We start from the raw sequence: 21,845 nt of genomic DNA, 5'->3' as shown, positions 1-21,845 counted from the left end.
ATCAGAATTCAGTATGAATAATAAAGACTACAGACGAGTTCATGTAGACGAAGTAGATTAATAAATGCTCTCTCTTCATATTTTGTATTTCGAACTCAGCTAAGACAAAGCAGGGTATCATGAGATCAGACACATTAACCTGAGGACATAGGAGGAAAGTATATCTCTCAATTCAGTTGTACAGGAAAGTAGTAACAAGAGAGAAAATGTCCACTTTTACCTATAACTACCCACCATGAAGGCTTTTGATGTCATTTAGCCTTTTTTTTTTTTTTTTTGGTCTTTTCTAGGGCCGCATCTGCTTCATATGGAGGTTCCCAGGCTAGGGGGTCGAATCAGAGCTGTAGCCGCCGGCCTAAACCACAGCCACAGCAACGAGGGATCCAAGCCACATCTGCAACCTACACCACAGCTCACGGCAACGCCGGATCCTTAACCCACTGAGCAGGCCAGGGATCGAACCCGCAACCTCATGGTTCCTAGTGGGATTCGTTAACCACTGCGCCACGACGGGAACTCCAGGGTGATGTTGTTTAAATGGAACTGACATCAGAGATGAAAAGGGATGACTCTAAGGATTAAAGACTGACTCCTTGATAGGCCCAAAGCCCAATAGGATTGATGTAATTAATTGATCAAAATGTTCACAGAAACACATGACAAGAGAAATGAATACTGCTTGACAATGTTTTAAGGTTTTACTACTTAGGCCTTGCATGTAGATAAGAGACACTATCAAGTTTTCTGGAAAGCAACCTCGGGAAGTGTTTTTTTTTTTTTGAACAAGGTGAGGGATCAAACACGCAACCTAATGGATGCTAGTCGGATTTGTTTCCGCTGCGCCCACGATGGGAACTCCTTGTTAGTTATCTTGAACTAACCTTCAAATCAGAATTTTCACAATAACCGTCAAATTTCAAAAGTTTTTTTTTTTTTTTTTTTTTTTGGTCTTTTTTTTTTTGCTATTTCTTTGGGCCGCTCCCTCGGCATATGGAGGTTCCCAGGCTAGGGGTCGAATCGGAGCTGTAGCCACTGGCCTACACCAGAGCCACAGCAACGCGGGATCTGAGCCGCGTCTGCAACCTACACCACAGCTCACGGCAACGCTGGATTGTTAACCCACTGAGCAAGGGCAGGGACTGAACTCGAAACCTCATGGTTCCTAGTTGGATTCCTTAACCACTGCGCCACGACGGGAACTCCCAAAAGTTTTTGATAAAGATATTGGGTTATAGAGCTGGGGTTCTCTGCTAACAAAAGGAGGTGAATTTGAAAGTATGTTTATCTCTAGTTTAAATAAGCATTGAGAATTTGAAAAATGGTATTAGGTCCCTAGCTCAGTTGGCAACTCTTGAAATTTTTGACCTGGAAGCATACAGTTATATTTTTGTCCCCTTCATAATCAACCACCTAGAGAAAAGCAATGTCCTAGGACTGTCATAAAAAAATACTAAAGGCATTTGCTTGTATGGATATATTTTTTTTATCCATTTACCAATTGATAGACATTTGGATTGTTCTATTTTTTTGCCTTAAACGAATAATGTTGCTATGAATTTTGCCTAAGAATGTCACGTTTTGTTTTGTTTTTGGCTTTTCTGGGGCCATACCTGTGGCATACGGAGGTTCCCAGGCTAGGAGGGGTCCAATGGGAGGTGTAGCTGTCGGCCCACCCCACAGCCACAGCAATGCAGGATTGGAGCTGCATCTGCGACCTACGCCACAGCTCACGGCAATGCTGGATCCTTAACCCACTGAGTGAGGCCAGAGGTCGAACCTGCGTCCTCGTGGATACTGGTCAGATTCAGTAACCACTGAGCCATGGCGGGAACTCCAAGAGTGTCATGTTTATAAATATGTTTTTGGTTTTCTTGGGAAAAAAAATACTAAAGGAGTTCCTGTCATGGCTCAGTGACTAACAAACGAGTTGTATCCATGAGGATGCCTGTTTGATCCCTGGCCTCGCTTAGTGGGTTAAGGCTCCAACGTTGCCGTGAGCTGTGGTGTAGGTCGCAGATGCGGCTCGGATCTGGTGTTGCTGTGGCTGTGTCCTAGGCCAGCTGATACAGCTCTGATTCAGCCCCTAGCCTGGGAACCTCCATATGCCACAGGTGTGGCCCTAAAGAGACAAAAGACCAAAAAAAAAAAAAAAAAAGATTTCCTTGGGTATTTTAAAATTAAATAATAAATGGGAACTGAATTAAAGACATATTCTGAAAAAAATCAACTAAATCAAGTACACAATTTGACTCTATTGTTGCTTTAATCTTGGTTTGATATACAGAAAGCCTCATGCGGTGAGCTGCAGGGGGCAGACTTTCCTTACACAGTTCAAATGCAGGGAACTTGGCTTTTGTGGGTACTAGCTGGTCAGCCAGGAAATATATTGTCCCGGCCATTCCTTCAAAAAGGGAGAAGGGAGCGTCCGATGTTCTGCATCCATGTTCTCCATAATCTAGACACCACTCAGCAAACTCAAAGGCCCTGTATGGGTAGTTCATGTCCTGCGTGAGGTTGAACAGGGTCAGGAAGGCAAAGGCATTCCCCGAGGTGCTGTGGCACAGCCCGTACCCATTCCTCAGCCACCCGTACTGCCAGGTCACATGGACACACTGGTAGGCATCATTGAGATACCGTTCTGCTCTGAACACCTGATAGGCCTGAATGAGCGTGTAGATTACCCCTGAGGAACCATGGCACCAATGGACTAGCAGATCTGGGGTCATCCACGCAAGGAGGGTAATTGCCTGAAGGGAATTGCAGCTGGCAGACATAATCTCCACGAGGCTTGACCAAAGTTTGTAACTTTGCATGGCTCCCTTGAAGGCTAGACTGTATCAGGTAGTAATAAATTCCTGCCAGGCTATGAGCAGCTCCCACATAATATTCTTGGTACTACTCACACATTGGTGGAGTCTTTTCTGTGAAGTTTCTCTTTCTAGCTAGGTTTTCTCCAGAGGTTAAGACTGTTTCACAAATCTGCTGAATATGGCTTCGAGGAATCTTTTCCATTCCAAAGTTCTTACTCACAATGAGAAGAGCATAGATGTAGCCCATTCATCCATATAGCATTTCATTTGGTGCATGGGGATCAATCTTATTTAGGTGAATTAGTCGGGTGATACAGTCTTCTGCTTGCTTCTCACAGTTCATCTTGTTATGCTCCACAGCAGCCACTGCCAGGGGGCCTGAAGCCCCACAAAGTAAAGTGATGGAACGCTTGGTCAAACAGTTCAGACTTTGCTTTACAGAGCCATGTGCCATCTGCAGGGAGGCAGGGTCCCAAACACATCAGAGAGGTGTGAGTAAAGCCCAGTAATACGTGCCAATCTAGTGTCATCCCGAGTCTGCTGACTTTAGGCCTCTCTCCATTTGCTGAAGAAGCTCTTGAATCTTATTGTTCAAGCATTGTAAGAACCCAGGAGTCAGCCTCCCAGCAAAATCAAAGTAGCCTTCGGGAGTTCCTGTCGTGGCTCAGTGGTTAACGAATCCAACTAGGAACCATGAGGTTGCGGGTTCGATCCCTGGCCTTGCTCAGTGGGTTAACGATCCGGCGTTGCTGTGAGCTGTGGTGTAGGTTGCAGACGCAGCTCGGATCCCGTGTTGCTGTGGCTCTGGCGTAGGCCGGAGGCTACAGCTCCGATTCTACCCCTAGCCTGGGAACCTCCATATGCTGCGGGAACGGACATAGAAAAAGGCAAAAAGATCAAAAAAAAAAAAAAAAAAAAAAAGGTAGCCTTTGGCCAGGGGTTTGTTATAATCTGCATAAGGATTTGGAAAGGCCCTTTACACCATGATGCCAGAAACAAGCCCTGCAGCTTCTGGACAATAACAGAAGTGACACTTTCACTCATCCTTGTTAGATTTTAAGATTCTTTCGTTGGGGGGGGCAACCCTCAACATACGGAGTTCCCAGGGCCAGGGATCATATCCAAGTTGCAGCTGCAACCTAAGCCATAGCTTCGGCAATGCTGAATCCTTAACCCACTATACCAGCCCAGGGATCAAACCTGCGTCCCAGTGCTCCCCAGACACTGCTGGTCCTGTTGTGCCGCAGCGGGAACTCCAGTTTTAAGATTCTTAAATTCATCCTTCCTTCCGACTGTCATAAAACCTCTTCAAGTCCTCTCATGTAAAATTAGAAAAAAAAGTTGTTAGAAGAACACATAGAAGGTAAAAAGAACGTCTCTATTGGTTAGGTTTTATAAAATACACCTTTTCTTAAAGTGAGCTGTTACTGTGCTTCTCACGACCCTAAATCACACATTTCATTTATCTGCCAAAGCTGTTGGTCACTGTTAGAACTGATTATATTGTTGTTATATTTTGTAAATTATTTGTGATGCCGTGGTATTATTTTGAATTTGTGCTTAACTTTTGGGGAACTATTTCTTTAAATGAATAATGCTGATTTGTTTCTTTAAGTGGGTTAACATAAATTATAGCAGTATAATATAGCAAAATAAATTTTTACCAAGACTTTCAAACTATCTCCTCTTTCCTATGCACCAATACCATGAGCATGAAACCATCCACATTATTGGTAAATTTGTTGGCCTTGAAGGTAATGAGAATATCAGGATTCCAGTGGATTAAATTGTCACAGAACTGAAGAGGAAATGTTATCTTAAGGCAAGATGATAAAGCTGAACTACTATCCCTATCAAGTAAGATTGTACCCTGGGTTAATTTCTGAGGTGATTTTATCCTTTGACCATTAAAAAAACTGGTTCCTTGATTGTATAGAAAGTAAGAATGTTTTATTAATTATGCCTATAAATATCTTTTCTGTATTTTCATTTATACTGTTTATTGATTACAAACTTAATGTGGCCAAATGTATTTGTTTTCTTTTATAACTTCCATTGTTTTTGTTTGAAAAATCTAGCACTTACAAATAAGAGCACTCATCCATATTTTCTTTTAAAATATTTAATAGTTTCATTAGAAAGACAAATAATGAGTTACCATTGTGGCTCAGCAGGTTGAGAACCCTGCTAGTATCCATGAGGGTGCATGTTTGATCCTTGGCCTCACTCACTGGGTTAAGGGTCCTGAGTTGCCACAAACTGTGGCGTAGGTTGCAAATGTGGCTGGGATCCCACGTTGCTGTGGCTGTGGTGTAGGCCAGCACCTCTGATTCAGCCCCTAGCCCTAGAACCTCCATATGTCGCAGGTGTGGTCGTAGGAAAAAAAGAAAGAAAAAACTCAAAACGCAGTTGCCTTTTGGCTCAGTGGGTTGGGGATCTGGCATTGTCATTGCAGTGGCTCGGGTCGCTGCTGCGGTGCAGATTTGATCCCTGGCTGAGGGAGGAAAATAAAAGACAAAACATCTTTAATCCCAATAACAAATACAAAAAAAAAAAAAACCTTTAATCTGGAGTTTATTTTGGTGTATAGGTTGAACTTATCACTAATTGATTTTTCTCAAAACATTGTTAAGGGGTTCCCCATTGTGGCGCGGCAGAAACGAATCCGACTAGGAGCCCTGAGGTTGCGTGTTCAGTCTCTGGCCTTGCTCAGTGGGTTAAGGATCTGGCTTGGCCATGAGCTGTGGTGTACGTTGCAGATGCGCCTCGGAGCTGGCATTGCTGGAGCATAGTCTGGCAGCTACAGCTCTGATTAGACCCCTAGCCTGGGAACCTCTAAATGCTGTGGGTGCAGCCCTAAAAAGACAAAAGACGAAAAAAAAAAGTAATAATAATAAACCCCCCCAAAACCCATTTATTAATAATCCATGTCATTCTCATTGATTTGTGTATGTTATGTAGTTTCTGTTAAGTTAATAAGTTCTCACCTCTATATTGTTTTCCAATAATATTCACATTCTTCTGTAAGCTAGTATTTAATGCTTATATTTTTGTATTTATTATTTTATAATCTAATAGAAAGAAATTATCTTAATTTTCTTTAAACACATATCAAGCTATTTTATTATTTTAACTAGAAACAAATCACTAGAAGTCTATGCAGAAACAACATATATTTGTGGAAAAGTCTGAAAATATAAATAAGAAAATAAATATGAAACAAGTTAGACCCTAGTAATCAGAGTATGTAGGTCATGCCTAATTCTCCCAACATTGGGTCCCCCATATACATGGTTCTGAGGGGTGATGCTAAGCTTTTGCCTACCTCATTCCCCTCTTGGAACCTACATGGGATCCAGGTTGGAGAGTGAGCCATTAATTTGTTTCCAGTGAAAAAAGTTTGGCCATAAATGAAGTGGCCATAACAACTCTCTTGGCACCAACTCCCTATAAAACTAAGAGGTCCTATGTTTGGAGCAAAGGTAAACAGCTTAAGACTTTACGAAACAGAGATGCCCATCCAGTTTTCTTGAAGATGGAAGAGCATTGGCGACTGACTGTAGTGATGAGAAAACAAGCTCAGTGCCAACATTTGCCTTTCCCTCGTGGGAAGCAAAGCCCCTTGTGGGAAGGGCTAAAGCAGGTGTGTTGCCAAATGATGCTCCATCCGATCACAGTTCTGGGGGGTGGGGGTCTGAGCCACAGCAGTTAGTCTGGATTCTGTGGGAGAGGAGTATGGAGGGACACAGCTGAAATTTTAACTTGCATTCTTTTGGCTTTTTAGGGCTGTACCTGCGGCATAAGGAGGTTCCCAGGCTAGGGGTCTAATCGGAGCTGTAGCTGCCGGCCTACGCGGCAGCCACAGCAACACGGGATCCAAGCCACGTCTGCAACCTACACCACAGGTCACAGCAATGCCCAATCCTTAACCCACTGAGCGAGGCCAGGGATCGAACCCGCAACCTCATGGTTCCTAATTGGATTCGCTTCTGCTGAGCCACGACGGGAACTCCTTAACTTGCATTCCTAACTAAGTTTCAGTGTTGGAAAGTTACAAAGAAAAGTTACAGATGCCCCAGGCTACCTTAGCAATCTCAGAGTCACAGATTGTGTCTGCTCTGGCTAGGTGGTAAAGGTAGGAAGAAGGTGAAAACTGCCAGGTGTGAACTGCCAGGTTACCCAGAAAGTATCCTGAGAGGACGCCCAGAAAGGAGGGGTATTTGAGGCATGAAAATGCTCAGATCAGGTCTCCCTAGTTCGGAATCAGCTAACTAACCATGCCACTTTCCCCAGGACCATCTTGGTTTTAGCACAGATAGCCCTGTGTCCCACGAATTCCCCAACCCTGGGCAAACTGAAGAACCTACTTGGGACACAAAGCAGACTGACAGCCTCAGCTGCTGTCCTTCTGGATCCACTTCTCTGTCTGTCCTATGCCCGTGCTTCCCATGGCTGCTTGGCTGCTTGTAGCCGTCGATTAATACAACGGGTACAAAATGCACCCATTCCTGGAAGGATTTCTTTTTTCTTTTTTCTTTTCTAGGGCCACACTCTTGGCATATGGAAGTTCCCAGGCTAAGGGTTGAATTGGAGCTACAGCTGCCAGCCTATACCATAGCCACAGCAACTCGGGATCTGAGCTGGTCTTCGACCTACACCACAGCTCAGGGCAACGCTGGGTCCTTAATCCACTGGGCAAGGCCAGGGATAGAACCTGCGTCCTCATGGATGCTAGTCAGATTTGTTTTCGCTGAGCCACAACGGGAACTCCCCCATTACTGGAAGGATTTCTTTATTGGATGGTTGCTTCCAGGACTCCCCCTTGATGTGACTGGAAATGTTAGAGCTGTGCTGTGGTTTTAGAGTCTTTCTACCCAATCCTCTTTGTTTCCTTCCACCTCCAGTCCTTGGAGGGGTAGGACCTGTACTGCAGTTCTTCATTCTTCCTAGCTCCCTCCCACTGTAGTTTGCTATGGCTACTTAACATACTACCACAAATTTCATGCCTTAAAATCACATATATTTATTGTACAGTTTTGAAGACCAGAGGTCTGAAATGATTCTCAGCTAAAATCAAGATGTTGGCAAGGTTTCTTTCTGGAGGTTCTAGAGGAGGATCTGCCTTCTTGTGTTTTCCAGCTTCTAGAGGGCACCTGTGTTCCTTGGCTGTGGCTTGATACATTTTCAAAGGCAATAATGATGTGCTGAGTCTCACATCATTCTGACTGTTCTGCATCCCTCTCTTCAGTTGAAGGACACTTGTGATTACATTGGACCCACTTGGATTTGTTAAGGCATCCATAACAATTGTTTTTCATCATAAAACCATTATTATTCATATTATTATTATTATTATTATTACTTTGTCTTTTCAGGGCTGCCCTCACAGCATATGGAGGTTCCCAGGCGAGGGGTCTAATCGGAGCTGTAGCTGCTGGTCTGCACCACAGCCACAGCAATTCAGGATCCAAGCCGCATCTGAGACCTACACCACAGCTCACGACAATGCCAGATCCTTAACCCACTGAGCAAGGCCAGGGATCGAACCCGCATCCTCATGGATACTAGTCAGGTTTGTTAACCACTGAGCTATGACGGGAACTCCTGCTCTAATATTATTAATTCCATTAGCATACCTATAAAATGAGTGTGCAGGAAACCACCGGGGCATTATTTGAGTCAGGTAGGCATAGGAGTTCCAAGCAACAACTTCCAGTGGGCATCTGTTCACAGAAATCTTGGGTTTCAATTGCTTGGGGATCTGGATAGCATTTGACCAAGGAAATACATAAATTTAGGGTTGTCCTAAAGTATACTGCTTGAGTATCTCTGGTCCATACAAAAACACTAGAATCGGGAGACCCCATTGTGGCTTAGTGGTAACGAACCTGACTGGTATACATGAGGACAATCCCTGACCTCGATTAGTGGGTTAATGTTCTGGCGTTGTCATAAGCTATGGTGTAGGTCGCAGATGAGGCTTGGATCTGGCGTTGCTGTGGCTGTGGTGTAGGCTGGCAGCTGCAGCTCTGATTTGACCCATAGCCTGGGAACTTCCATATGCTGAAGGTGCATCACTAAAAAGACAACGCCCTCCAAAAAAACCCCATAAAAATAGTAGCGTCAACCACATTTCCACAACCTACTTGGAGTCCTGGTGTGTATGTGGTTCTTAGCTCCATACAGTGTGGCAGTGTGTTTGACTCTTTCCAGACTGCATCAGGAAATATCAGGAGTTCCCTGATGGTCTAGCAGTTAAGGATCTGGCATTGTCACTGCTGTGGCTGCTTAATATTCCTGGCCTGGGAGCTTCCACATGTTTCCAGCATGGCCAAAAAAAAAAAAAAAAAAAAAAAAAAAAAAAAAAAAAAAAGATAAAGTATTTTAAACTAGGTGAGAAAAGATGGATTGTTTGTGACAAGTGTATACCTTTTTATTATTATTATTATTATTTGTCTTTTTAAGGGCTCACCCGCAGCATATGGAGGTTCCCAGGCTAGGGGTCGAATTGGAACTGTAGCCGCCAGCCTGCACCACAGCTCACAGCAACGCTGGATCCTTAACCCACTGAGCGAGGCCGGCGATCGAACCTGTGTCCTCACGGATGTTAGATTCGTTTCCGCTGAACCAAGATGGGAACTCCCAGAAATGTGTTTTCATTTCATGTGGAGAACATAGATAGATTTCTTATAAGTTTGCACTTGATGAGAACTATTGCCATAATGTCTGAAACCATGAAAACAGCCTTCTGTTGTTGCATCTGCTAAATTCCATGGAGACCCGCCGAGGTCCAGAGGGATATGGAAAGGAATAAACTGAGGGATAAGAGACTGAGCCTTTGTTTTAGTGGAGCTCTCAAAGGAAGAAGGCTTTCAATAACTTGAAGCTCCACGAAGCTCTAGCCCCAATCGCATGCAAAGACGCTTTTCGCTTTTCTCGTGGACGAATCTAACTTTTGCAGATATCCGGAAATGCTCGGCCACCTCCCACCAACATCCAAAAGTTACGTTTTACTGCCCACAAGCAATCGCAGAGATTTGAAGTGTCCCGGCCTTGCACATGCGCGTTGGGCGCTCTTGGCCTCCAGGCCTCCTTGCACATGCGCAGTAACGGCAGCTTCTGATGCGCGCATGCGCACTGTGATCAGCGGTATTGCTTGGATACGTTTCTTCTGAGCTCAAAGATTCTTAACCGCGGATCTTTGCGGCTGGCATGTTGTGGCGAGACCCGGGCGGCTTATCTATAGCGTTCTATGGCCAGGACGTAGCTCTCAGGACGTGGCGAAAAGCCGAGGGGGAGGTGAGGTGTGTCTGAAGCCCGTATGCTCTAAGATGAAGAAGATTTTTGGCTTTGGGAGTAAGAAGGGCGAGTCGCCTTTGGGCTCCTCCACCAGTCCGGGGAGGGAGGGCAGAAATAGAAGCAACTCGCATCCCGGGTACCACATCCGAGACAAGGATCTGGGGAAGATCCACAAGGCAGCCAGTGTTGGCAACGTAGCCAGGGTGCAGCAGATTCTGTTGCTCAGAAAAAATGGTTTGAACGACAGAGACAAGATGAACAGGTAAGCGGGGCCGGCTGGAGGAGGCGGGGCGGGCCTGGGAAGAACTCTTCCTGTCGGTTTTCCCTCTGAGGATCCTTGGACAAGCTACGTGGGGTCCACCGCCCAGCGGACTTTACAGGCAGCAAAAGCAAAAGCTTTAGCTGGTTTCAGAAACCGCTCATAATTCCCCTTACAGAGCACTTTACTCACGGTTTTAAAGTGATTTAACTGAATTCCCGTAATTATAGAAAGGCAATTCAACACAAACAGCATCTTATTTTTAATGTACATGAGTTTATATCGTTATATATTACAGAAAAGTGCATAATGAGAAAAATAATTCCCATGATAGACAAACTTCTGGGCTAAAAACACTTTTTTGGGGGGGGAGCTTTGCATCAGTGGCATATGGAAGTACCCCGGTCAGAGCCAGGGATTGAATCTCAGCTGCAGCTCAGACTTCACTACAGCTGTGGCAACCCACTGTGCCATAGCAGGAACTCCTGGGCTAAAAATCCTTGGGATAAAATCCAGTATCCATTTTATGTCAGTGTTTGCCTGTGTATATATGTTCAAAGACAGCTTTGAACTGGGAAGTGGTCTGTGTTTTTTAGTAGGAAGACTCATTTTCTTAAAATGTATGGTCTTCCCATATTTATCACTTGTGTGTAAACCAAATAACCATATCATGGTTTTTAAAATTTTTGAGTTACACAGGCTGTGTATAATTGTTGTGATGAAATAAAAAATTTTATATAGTAGACAAAGATTTGCCCTTCTAGATGTTAAAATGTGCTGTAAATTTCCACAAATTATTTGCCAACAACTGAAAAGCAGATAAATGAATGGAACAGAATAGATAATGCCCAAACACCTAAATATATGTAAGACTTTAGAGCTTGATACTGATGACATTTCATGTAAGAAGGAAAAGATAATAAATGGTGGAGAAATAACTTGCTTTTTAGAGAAAAGTAGCTAGATTTTTATCTCACAAAAATAACTTTCAGGAGTTCCCATCATGGCTTGATGGTTAATGAAACAGACTAGTATCCATGAGATTGTGGGGTCCATCCCTGGGCTTGCTTAATGGGTTAAGGATCTAGCATTGCCGTGAGCTTAGGTGTAGGTCACAGACTCAGCTTGGATCTGGCATTGCTGAAGCTGTGGCATAGGCCAGCGGCTACAGCTCTGATTATACCCCTAACCTGAGAGCCTCCATGTGCCGTGGGTGCAGCCCTTAAAAAGACAAAAGACAAACAAACAAACAAAACAAAAACCCAGCCAAACTCTCAGATGGAGTATAGATTAAAAATTTTAATCCCTGGCCCAGGAACCTCTGCATGCTTCAGGCTTTGACCAAAGGAGAAAAAAAAAAAAAGCCCCTCAAGTTATAGGAATTCCCGGGTTGTACAGAGATTTAAGGAAATCTGGCATTGTCACTGCTGTGGCTCAGGTCGCTCTTGTGGCCCGGGTTCAGTCCCTGGCCCTGGAACTTTCACATACTGTGTGAGTAGACAAAAAAAATTAAGTATGCAAAGTGAGAGCAGTATCAGATGAAAACACAAATTCCTATTTGTACTTTTTTTTAATACTGACAAAGAGCTTCCTAAGAATGTCTTCAAAAACAAGAATTCTGGAGGTTGATTTAACAACGAAAAAAATTTAAAACACTCTGTAGATCAGAAAATAAGATTAACATGGAGTTCCCGTTTTGGCTTAGCAGTAACAAATCTGACTGGTATCCATGAGGACTCAGGTTCAATCCCTGGCCTTGCTCATTTTACAGAGAAATCTCTGAAATCAACAAGGGAAAAAAAATCTCTAATTTGAAATTGGGTAAAGTGCTTTTATGCATATCTATAACTGACCCTTGGATATAGTAAGAAAAGGAATTTAAGTTAAAAGTGGAATGAGGAGTTCCCATCATGGCTCAGTGGTTAGTGAACCTGACTAGCATCCATGAGGTCTTGGGTTTGATCCCTGGCCCCTTTCAGTGGGTTGAGGATCTGGCGTTGCAGCGAGCTGTGGTGTAGGTTGCAGATTCGGCTTGGATCCCGAGTTGCTGTGGCTGTGGTATAGGCCGGCAGCAGTAGCTCTGATTGGACCCTTGGCCTGGGAACCTCCCTATGCCGCAGGTGCAGCCCTAAGAAGACAAAAAGACCAAAAAAAAAAAAAAAAAAAAAAAGTGGAATGAAATAGTATTTTCACATACCAAAGTGTGTGAAGATAAAGAACTTTGGTACTTATACTGCTGCTTAAAGTTTAAATCACTTTTGTTTTTCTTTTTTCTTTTTTTTGGTCGCGCCTAAGACATGTGGAAGTTTCAGGGCCAGGAATCAAATTTGTTGTCACAGCAGTGACCCAAGCCACTGCAGTGACAGCACTGCAACCTTAACCTGCTGTGCCACAGGAGAACTCCACTTTTGACTTTTCAAGTATGCACTTTGATAATAAGTACCACATTACAAAAATTACACATCAATTCTATTTATACTAGTTAGAGATGAATCGTTAGAGATAATTAGAGATAAAGTAGAGTTAAATAACATGCAGTTTGCTTTTCTCAACACTGCTTAAAATAGCAATGTATTAAGAACTCACATAAAGGATTTTGTAAGTACACTACAGTGCATCTGGTATGGAGTAACGTGTGACCATGGAAGGTGGCTTAAGTAATAGATGTATGTTGACTTGCAGAGATGTACTTTGGTAAATCATTGAGGAAAAAAATTGGAATTCCCTTTGTGGCTCAGGGGAAACGAATCTGACTAGCATCCATGAGGACGCAGGTTCGATCCCTGGCCTTGCTCAGTGGGTTAAGGACCTGGCATTGACAGGAGCTGTGGTGTAGGTTGCAGACCTGGCTTGGATCCAGTTTTGCTGTGGCTGTGGTGTAGGCCGGCAGCTACAGCTCCTATTGGACCCGTAGCCTGGGAACCTCCACATGCTGCAGGTTCGGCCCTAAAAAGACACTTGCGCGCGCGCGCACACACACACACACACACACAAAGGCTGCTAAGACAATAAAAAAAGGAAATGTACAAAAATTCTAGTAACAGTTTATTATTAAACAAATGATCCTGGGAAAGAGCAGGAAAATGAATCTTGCACAGATAAAAATAATTTCTAGAGTTCCTGTTGTGGCTCAGTGGAAATGAACCCGACTAGTATCGATGAGGACTCAGGTTTAATCCCTGGCCTTGCTCAGTGGGTTAAGGATCTGGCATTGCCATGAGCTGTGGTGGGTTGTGAGCTGTGGTTGTAGGTCACAAATGGGGCTCTGATCTGGCATTGGAACCATTGGTTGTGGCTGTGCTGTAGACTGGCAGCTGCAGCTCAGATTCAACCCCTAGCTTGTGAATGTCCATATGCTGTGGGTGTGGCCCTAAAAAGAAAAAGAAAAAAAAAAAAAAGAAAAGAAAAGAAATACTGAACTCTCCAACTCTATCCATTCTTTCAATACATTTATCAAATATGACTTGAATACGTGTTATGTAGCAGACCTGTTCTGCTCAGGCCTCTTCATCTAGCTCTCAGAACCCTTTCATCCTTAAAAACTTGATAGTGCCTTCTGTGAGCATGATGAGAAATTTAAAATTGAAGTGTTAAGATTTAATCTGAATTGAAGCTTTTCTTCCCTTCTTTCAAACAAAAGTTTTCCTGAAGGTGGGAAATTGTGAAAGATAACCTCTACCTGCCTTTTTGAACACTTACAAGAGTATTAAATACTAATGTTGATCATTGGAAATGTCTGATTTCATACGACCTATAAATCTAAATTTTGAGTGACATGGGCCATCCCTGTTTATTTGAATCCTGAATTTTCTTGGGATTAAAGTTCCCTGAAAATCTGGAGCTCCCACTGTGGTACAATGGCATCAGCAGCATCTTGGGAGCAGCTGGAACTGCTCGATCCCCAGCCCAGCACAGTGGGTTAGGGATCTAGCTGCGACTTAGGTCACAACTGTGCCTCTGATTTGATCTCTGGCCTGTGAGCTCCATATGCTGCACAGTGGCCAAAAATGACAAAAAAAAAAAAAAAAAAAAAAAAAATTCCTGAAAATCAGAATAAGAAATACTTTTTACTTTATTTTATTTAAAACAATTTTTATCATAGTTGATTTACAATGTTCTGTCAATTTCTGCTGTACAGCAAAGTAACCTAGTCATACATATATATATATATATATATATATATGTAATATACATTTTTTTTCACACATTATCCTCCATCCTGTTCCATCACAAGTGACTAGATGTAGTTCCCTGTACTATACAGCAGGATCTCATTGCTTATCCACTCCAAACGCAATAGTTTGCATCTATTAATGCCAAGCTCCCAGTCCATCCCAATCTCTCCCCCTCCCCTTTGGCAACCACAGGTCTGTTCGCCATGTCCATGAGTTTGTTTTTTTCTGTAGATAGGTTCATTTGTGCCATATATTAGATTCCAGATATAAGTGATATCATATGGTATTTGTCTTTTTCATTCCCACTTCACTTAGTGTGAAAGTCTCTAGTTGAATTATTTTCTTCTTTTTTATGGCTGAGTAGCATTCCGTTGTGTATACATACCACATCTTATTAATCCATTCATCTGTCAAGGGACGTTTAGATTATTTCCATGTCTTGGGTATTGTGAATAGTGCTGCAGTGAACATATGGGTGCATGTATCTTTTTCAATGAAAGTTTTGTCCCAATATATGCCCAGGAGTGGGATTGCTGGGTCATGTGGTAGTTCTATATTTAGTTTTCTGTGGTACCACCATACTGTTTTCCATAGTGGTTGTATCAATTTACATTCCCACCAACAGTGCAGGAGGGTTCCCTTTTCTCCACACCCTTTCCAGCATTTGTTATTTGTTGACTTGTTAATGATGGCCATTCTGACAGGTGTGAAGTGGTACCTCATTGTAGTTTTGATTTGCATTTCTCTAATAATCAGTGATGTTGAGAATTTTTTCATGTGCCTCTTGGCCATCTGTATATCTTCTTGAGAGAAATGTCTGTTCAGGTCTTCTGCCCATTTTTCGATTGGGTTTTTGGTTTTTTGCTGTTGATTTGTATAAGTTGTTTATATATTTTAGAGGTTTAAGCCCTTGTCGGTTGCATCATTTGAAATGATTTTCTCTCACTTGTAGGTTGTTTTTTTTGTCTTTTTTACTGTTTTCTTTGCTGTGCAAAACTTGTGAGTTTGATTAGGTAGGTCCCATTGGTTTATTTTTGTTTTTATTTCTGTTGCCTTGGGAGACTGATCTAAGAAAACATTTGTACGGTTGATGTCAGAAAATGTTTTGCCTCTGTTCTCTTCTAGGAGATTTATGTATGGTGTCTTATTTATGTTTAAGTCTTTAAGCTGTTTTGAGTTTATTTTTGTGCATGGTGTGAGCGTGCAAGGAAGTATTTTTTTAAAAAAATTCTTTTGTTATTTTAGTTCTTTTTTCCCATGATGTTTTTGTTTTATTATTTTTTTAAATCGATGTACAGTTGATTACAATTTCACCCATAATATTTTAATTTTTTAATTTTTTATTTTTTGTCTAAGGTCTTTTTCTTAGGGCCACACCCTTGGCATATGGAGGTACTCAGGCTAGGGATCTAATCGGAGCTATAGCCTCCAGCCTATGCCACAGCCACAGCAACACCAGATCCGAGCCGTGTCTTCAACCTACACCACAGCTCATGGCAATGCTGGATCCTTAACCCACTGAGGAAGGCCAGGGATCGAACCTGAAACCTCATGGTTCCTAGTTGGATTTGTTTCTACTGCACCATGATGGGAACTCCCCCATAATACTTTTAAAAACTAAACTTTACCTCCATATGCCTTGGGTGCAGCCCTAAAATGACAAGAGACAATAAATTAAATAAATTAAATAAAGTAAGCTACAAAGATATGTTGTACAACATGAGGAATATAATAACTATAAATGGAGTATAACCATTAAAACTGTGAATTACTATCATATCTTACAGCTGTAACTTATATAATATTACATAATATTGTATATTAATTGTACATCAATTAAAAAAAAATAGAGAAGTTCCTGTCGTGGCTCAGCAGAAACAAATCTAACTAGCATCTATGAGGACTTGATCCCTGGTCTCGCTCAGTGGATCAGGGATCCATTGTTGCCGTGAGCTGTGGTGTAGGTCACAGATGCGGCTTGGATCTGGCGTTGCTGTGGCTGTGGCTGTGGCGTAGGCCACTGGCTCCAGCTCCGATTTGACCCCTAGCCTGGGAACCTACATATGTCGCCAGTACTGACCTAAAAAAGACAAAAAAATTAAAAAAAAAAAAAAAAAGAAACCTGAGGCAAAAGATATTAGGATAATTAGCCCAACAGGAAAAATGAGAAACAATAAAAAATAATCCTGCCAATTATAGCTGTAAGACATTGTGAGTATAAACTGCATTCCAATGTCAGAGATGTTAAAATGTGAGAAAAGGAGCATGTTAGAATTATTGAAGTACAGTGTTTTCTCTAGTCCTTAAAACACACCTGCAAAGAAAATATAATATCATTTTGCTTAATTGAAATATTGTCTTTGCAAAATAGTAGTAATAGTAATAATTTTATATTAATACGCTGTTATTTGTGCAAGGATCTGCTCTAAACCCTTTGCAGAGCTTCTTCTTTAAACATCGCAGTGGTGTCCTTTGCAGTAACTACCGCTTTATGCACATTTTGTGGATGAGGAAATGGAGCACAGAAAGGTTAAGTGACAGCTTAACATGACAGAGTTAAAGTAGAAATCAAACCAAAGATGAGGTGAATCTCAGGGTCACGTTCTTATTCTTTACATAGGTTGTTCTTTCATTGTGTTGAGTAATAAGAGCTAAGAATTATTGTTCTTTCTCTAGAAGGAAACCAAATATTTGTCTTAAAGGGATGGAAGCAGCATGTTACCAAATATTTAAAATTACACGAGTCATTGTATGTATTGAAACAGGACACTACAGTTTCCTAAAAAGTCCTCTCACTTTCATAGGACTGCTCTCCATTTGGCCTGTGCCAATGGCCATCCAGCAGTGGTAACTCTCCTGGTAGAGAGGAAATGCCAGCTTAACCTCTGTGACAATGAGAACAGGACAGCGCTGATAAAGGTATGTAGTGGCTAACCTTTATTATCACTGGGAGATGGATTTGTTTTTGTGACTTTGAGTAAAAATGAGTTTGTCTCATTTAACTCTAAGGAATTGGTGAACTTGTGGAGTGTTTCCTTTGCAGTCTTAGAATTTTTTTTATAGTGATTTTTATTTTTTTCCATTATAGCTGTTTTTTAAATAATGATTTTTATTTGACTTCTTAGAATTTATCTTCTGTTTCTTGGCATGATACTGACAGGCGGTCCAGTGCCAGGAGGAAGAATGTGCAAGTATCCTGCTGGAACATGGTGCCGACCCAAATCTTGCGGACCTCAGTGGCAACACTGCCCTCCACTATGCTGCCTTTGGTCAGAATATCTCCATCGCAGCAAAGCTGCTTTCATACAATGCCGATATTGAAGCAAGAAACAAGGTATGGCTCAACTAACTTCATTTCGTTATATTCATGTTGTTGCTGTTCTTTAGTTACAAGTGTTTTATGTACAATAATATGTATATTGAATAGTACCCATCAGACCATGTTACCATAGAAACCATGTCAGGAGGCTAGAGAAAGGTGGTGCTCACGGAAAGGGCAAAGCTTTGTCCCCCAGCTACCCTTTACCCAAGAAGGAAAAAATTCCGTTTAGGGAAGGCTCGGCCTCCACACATTGGGTCAGCATTTAACATTTAGGAGACTCATGCAGAAATCTGCATTTCAGGGATTTTCCATTGTGGCTCAGTGGAAACAAATTGACTAGCATCCATGAGGATGCAGGTTCGATCCCTGGCCTTAAAGAACAATGTTGCTGTGGGTTAAAGAACAATGCTGTTGTGAGCTATGCTGTAGGTCAAAGATGTGGCTTGGATCTGGCATTGCTGTGGCTGTGGTGTAGGCCAGTGGCTCCAGCTCCTATTCAACCCCTAGCCTGGGAACCTCTGTATGCCGTGGGTGTGGCTCTAAAAAAAAGGTGGGGGGAGTTCCCGGTGTGGCACAGCGGAAATGAATTCGACTAGGAACCATGAGGTTTCAGGTTTGATCCCTGGCCTTGCTCAGTGGTTTAAGGATCCGGAGTTGCCATGAGCTGTGGTGTAGGTTGAAGACTCGGCTTGGATCTGGTATTGCTGTGGCTGTGGTGTAGGCCAGCAGCTGTAGCTCTGATTGGACCCATAGCCTGCGAACCTCCATATGCTGAGGGTGCGGCCCTAAAAAGACAAAAGACAAAAAAAATTAAAAAAAAAAAATCACAGAAATCTGCATTTCAGGCTCCTTTTTTTTTTTGGCCTTTTGTCTTTTCTAGGGCCACACCTGCGGCACATGGAGGTTCCCAGGCTAGGGGTCCAATCAGAGCTACAGCTGCCAGCCTATGCCACAGTAACGCCAGATCCTTAACCTACTGAGCGAGGCCAAGGAATCGAACCTGTAACCTCATGGTTCCTAGTTGGATTTGTTTCCACTGTGCCACGAAGGGAACTCCTCAGGTTCCTCTTAAAGAAGCAATCTTGTCCTCCATGAGCCCTTAGGACTATTTGGTTTGCTGTGCAAGGGCCACCCCTCCATGTGGGTCCTATGTTCCCTGTCTGTTCTCCTCATCTGAATTCTCTGCTTACTCTGGTCACTGACTTTGCTTTCTTAAGCATTTGAGTTTACAATTCCTGTTGTACAGTTTATTTTGATAAATATTTCAAGATTTAAAAAATTGTCTATATTAATTTATAGTCTGGCTAATATTTTATGATAATCTCTGAAGAATGGTAAGTTAGAACCTATAAATTGTTTTTTGTTTTGTTTTGTTTGTCTTTTTAGGGCTGCACCCGTGGCATATGGAGGTTCCCAGGCTATGCATCTAATTGGAACTATGGCTGCCGGCCTACACCATAGTCACAGCAATGCCAGATCCCAGCAACATGCAACCTACACCACAGCTCACGGCATCGCTGGATCCTTAACCCACTGAGCAAGGCCAGGGATTGAACCTGGTTCCTAGTCGGATTTGTTTCCAATGCACCATGATGGGAACTCCTGTTTATTTGTTTTTTGGACACACCCATGGAATATGAAAGTTCCTGGGCCAGGGATCCAATCTGAGGTGTAGCTGTAATCTGTGTCACAGCTGTGGCAATGCTGGATCCCTAACTCACTGCTCCAGGCTGGGAATTGAGTTCTCCTTGTCTCAGAAACAACGCAAGGTCTTTCCTATACTCTGAAAACTACAAGCCACTGATGAAAGAAATTAAAGATGACACAAATAGATGGAAAGATCTACTATGCTCGTGAATTGGAAGAGTTAATATTATCAAAATGACTATACTACCCAAGGCAATCTACAGATTCAATGCAATCCCTATCAAATTACCAAGGACATTTTTCACAGAACTTGAACAAAATATTTTAAAGTTTGTTTGGAAGCACAAAAGACCCAGAATAGCCAAAGACATCCTGAAAAAGAAAAATGGAGCCGGAGGAATCAGGCTCCCGGACTTCAGACTATACTACAAAGCAACAGTCATCAAAACTGCATGGTACTGGCACAAAGACAGACATATAGATCAGTGGAACAGGATAGAAAGCCCAGAATTAAACCCATGCACTTATAGCCAACTAATCTATGACAAAGGAAGCAAGACTATACAATGGAGAAAGGACAGCTTGTTCAATAAGTGGTGCCGGGAAAACTGGACAGCCACATGGAAAAGAATGAAATTAGAACACTCCCTAACACCGTACACAAAAATAAACTCCAAATGGATTAAAGACCTAGATATAAGACCAGACACTATCAAACTCCTATAGGAAAACATAGGCCAAACACTCTCTGACATAAATGACAGCAACATCTTCTCAGATCCACCTATCAGAGTATTGACAATAAAAAGAAAAATAAACAAATGGGACCTACTCAAACTTCAAAGTTTCTGCACAGCAAAGGAAACCCTAAACAACACAAAAAGACAACCCACAGAATGGGAGAAAATCTTTGCAAGTGAAACGACTGACAAGGGATTAATCTCCAAAATTTATAAACACCTTCTGCAGCTCCATACCAAAAAAACAAACAACCCCATCCAAAAATGGGCAGAAGATCTAAACAGACAGTTCTCCAAAGAAGACACACAGGTGGCCAAGAAACACATGAAAAGATGTTCAGCGTCACTCATTATTAGAGAAGTGCAAATCAAAACCACGATGAGGTACCACCTTACACCAGCCAGAATGGCCATCATCCAAAAGTCTACAAACAATAAGTGCTGGAGAGGATGTGGAGAAAAAGAAACCCTAGTACACCGTCGGTGGGATTGTAAATTGGTGCAACTACTATGGAAAGCAGTATGGAGATTCATCAGAAAACTAAACATAGAACTCCCATTTGATCCAGCAATCCCACTCCTGGGCATCTATCCAGAGAAAACCACGACTCACAAAGACACATGTACTCCAATGTTCATTGCAGCACTATTTACAATAGCCAAGACATGGAAACAACCTAAATGTCCATCGACAGAGGAGTGGATCAAGAAGAGTTGGTACATATACACAATGGAATATTACTCAGCCATCAAAAAGAACGAAATACCAGCATTTTTAGCAAAATGGATGGACCTAGAAACTATCATGCTAAGTGAAGTCAGCCATACAATGAGACACCAACATCAAATGCTTTCACTGACATGTGGAATCTGAGAAAAGGACAGATGGAACTTCTTTGCAGAACAGATGTTGACTCACAGACATTGAAAAACTTATGGTCTCCGGAGGAGACAGTTTAGGGGTGGGGGAATGTGCTTGGGCTGTGGGATGGAAATCCTGTGAAATCAGATTGTTAGGAGCATTATACAACTACAAATGTGATAAATTCATTTGAGTAATAAAAAAAAATGAAAAAAAAAAAAAAAAAAGAAACAACGCAGGGTCTTTAACCTGCTGTTCCATAGCAGGAGCTCCATAAATTGGTTTTTTAAAAGAACTGTTTTTCTTTACATATACGTGTATGTAAATAATCATCTTCCCATTGGAATGTCTGTAAACCTTATGGGGTTAATCATGGCCATAGAGGGACAGGTTATGCATATTGCAGACAGTATTATATCTTTCTTCTCAGCATTGTTCCATAAAAATGCAATTGATTTAGTAGTGAAATGATTATCTTGGAGTAGTGTTTAGAGTAGTAGTAGAGCAATAAAATAACTACACTTATGGTCTACCTGATAAATGCTGTAAGAGAGGCAAAGATGCTCAGAACCAGTAAATGTTTGAAGTGAGTTTTAGTGAATGTCTTTGCAGTTCATCTTTCAAAGTGGTAGAGGAGGATCATTTTATTTTTTGCTTTTTTTTTTAGGGCTGCATGCGCGGCATATAGAAGTTCCCAGGCTAGGGGTCAAATCAAAGCCACAGCCACTGGC

The 21,845-nt window shown here is 42.1% G+C and overlaps 1 protein-coding gene and 1 pseudogene across 5 annotated transcripts in view; one reads left to right on the top strand and one right to left on the bottom strand.

The window, feature by feature from the left end:
- Window positions 1–866: 866 nt before the first annotated feature.
- Window positions 867–9,942, bottom strand: LOC102164559 (glutathione S-transferase LANCL1 pseudogene; annotated as a pseudogene).
- Window positions 9,943–9,961: 19 nt separating this feature from the next.
- The window catches only part of ANKRD26 (ankyrin repeat domain 26), a 101,179-nt gene continuing 89,295 nt past the window's right edge, over window positions 9,962–21,845 (top strand). For all 5 annotated transcript variants that reach the window (XM_084980259.1, XM_021064872.2, XM_021064869.2 and 2 more), the window contains exons 1-3: window positions 9,962–10,371; window positions 17,348–17,462; window positions 17,704–17,877. In XM_084980259.1, the coding sequence (XP_084836385.1) occupies window positions 10,142–10,371; window positions 17,348–17,462; window positions 17,704–17,877 (519 nt within the window). In that variant the 5' untranslated portion in view covers window positions 9,962–10,141. The remainder of the gene's footprint in view (window positions 10,372–17,347; window positions 17,463–17,703; window positions 17,878–21,845) is intronic.

The sequence above is a fragment of the Sus scrofa genome, chromosome 10, assembly GCF_054392235.1.
Source record: "Sus scrofa isolate SSC_HxYL_T2T_F1_AM1 chromosome 10, Sscrofa_HxYL_maternal_Yorkshire_Landrace_v2.0, whole genome shotgun sequence".
In the NCBI taxonomy this organism is placed as follows: domain Eukaryota; kingdom Metazoa; phylum Chordata; class Mammalia; order Artiodactyla; family Suidae; genus Sus; species Sus scrofa.
Note: the sequence above shows the minus strand (reverse complement) of the source record. Positions and strands in the feature narration are given on the sequence as shown.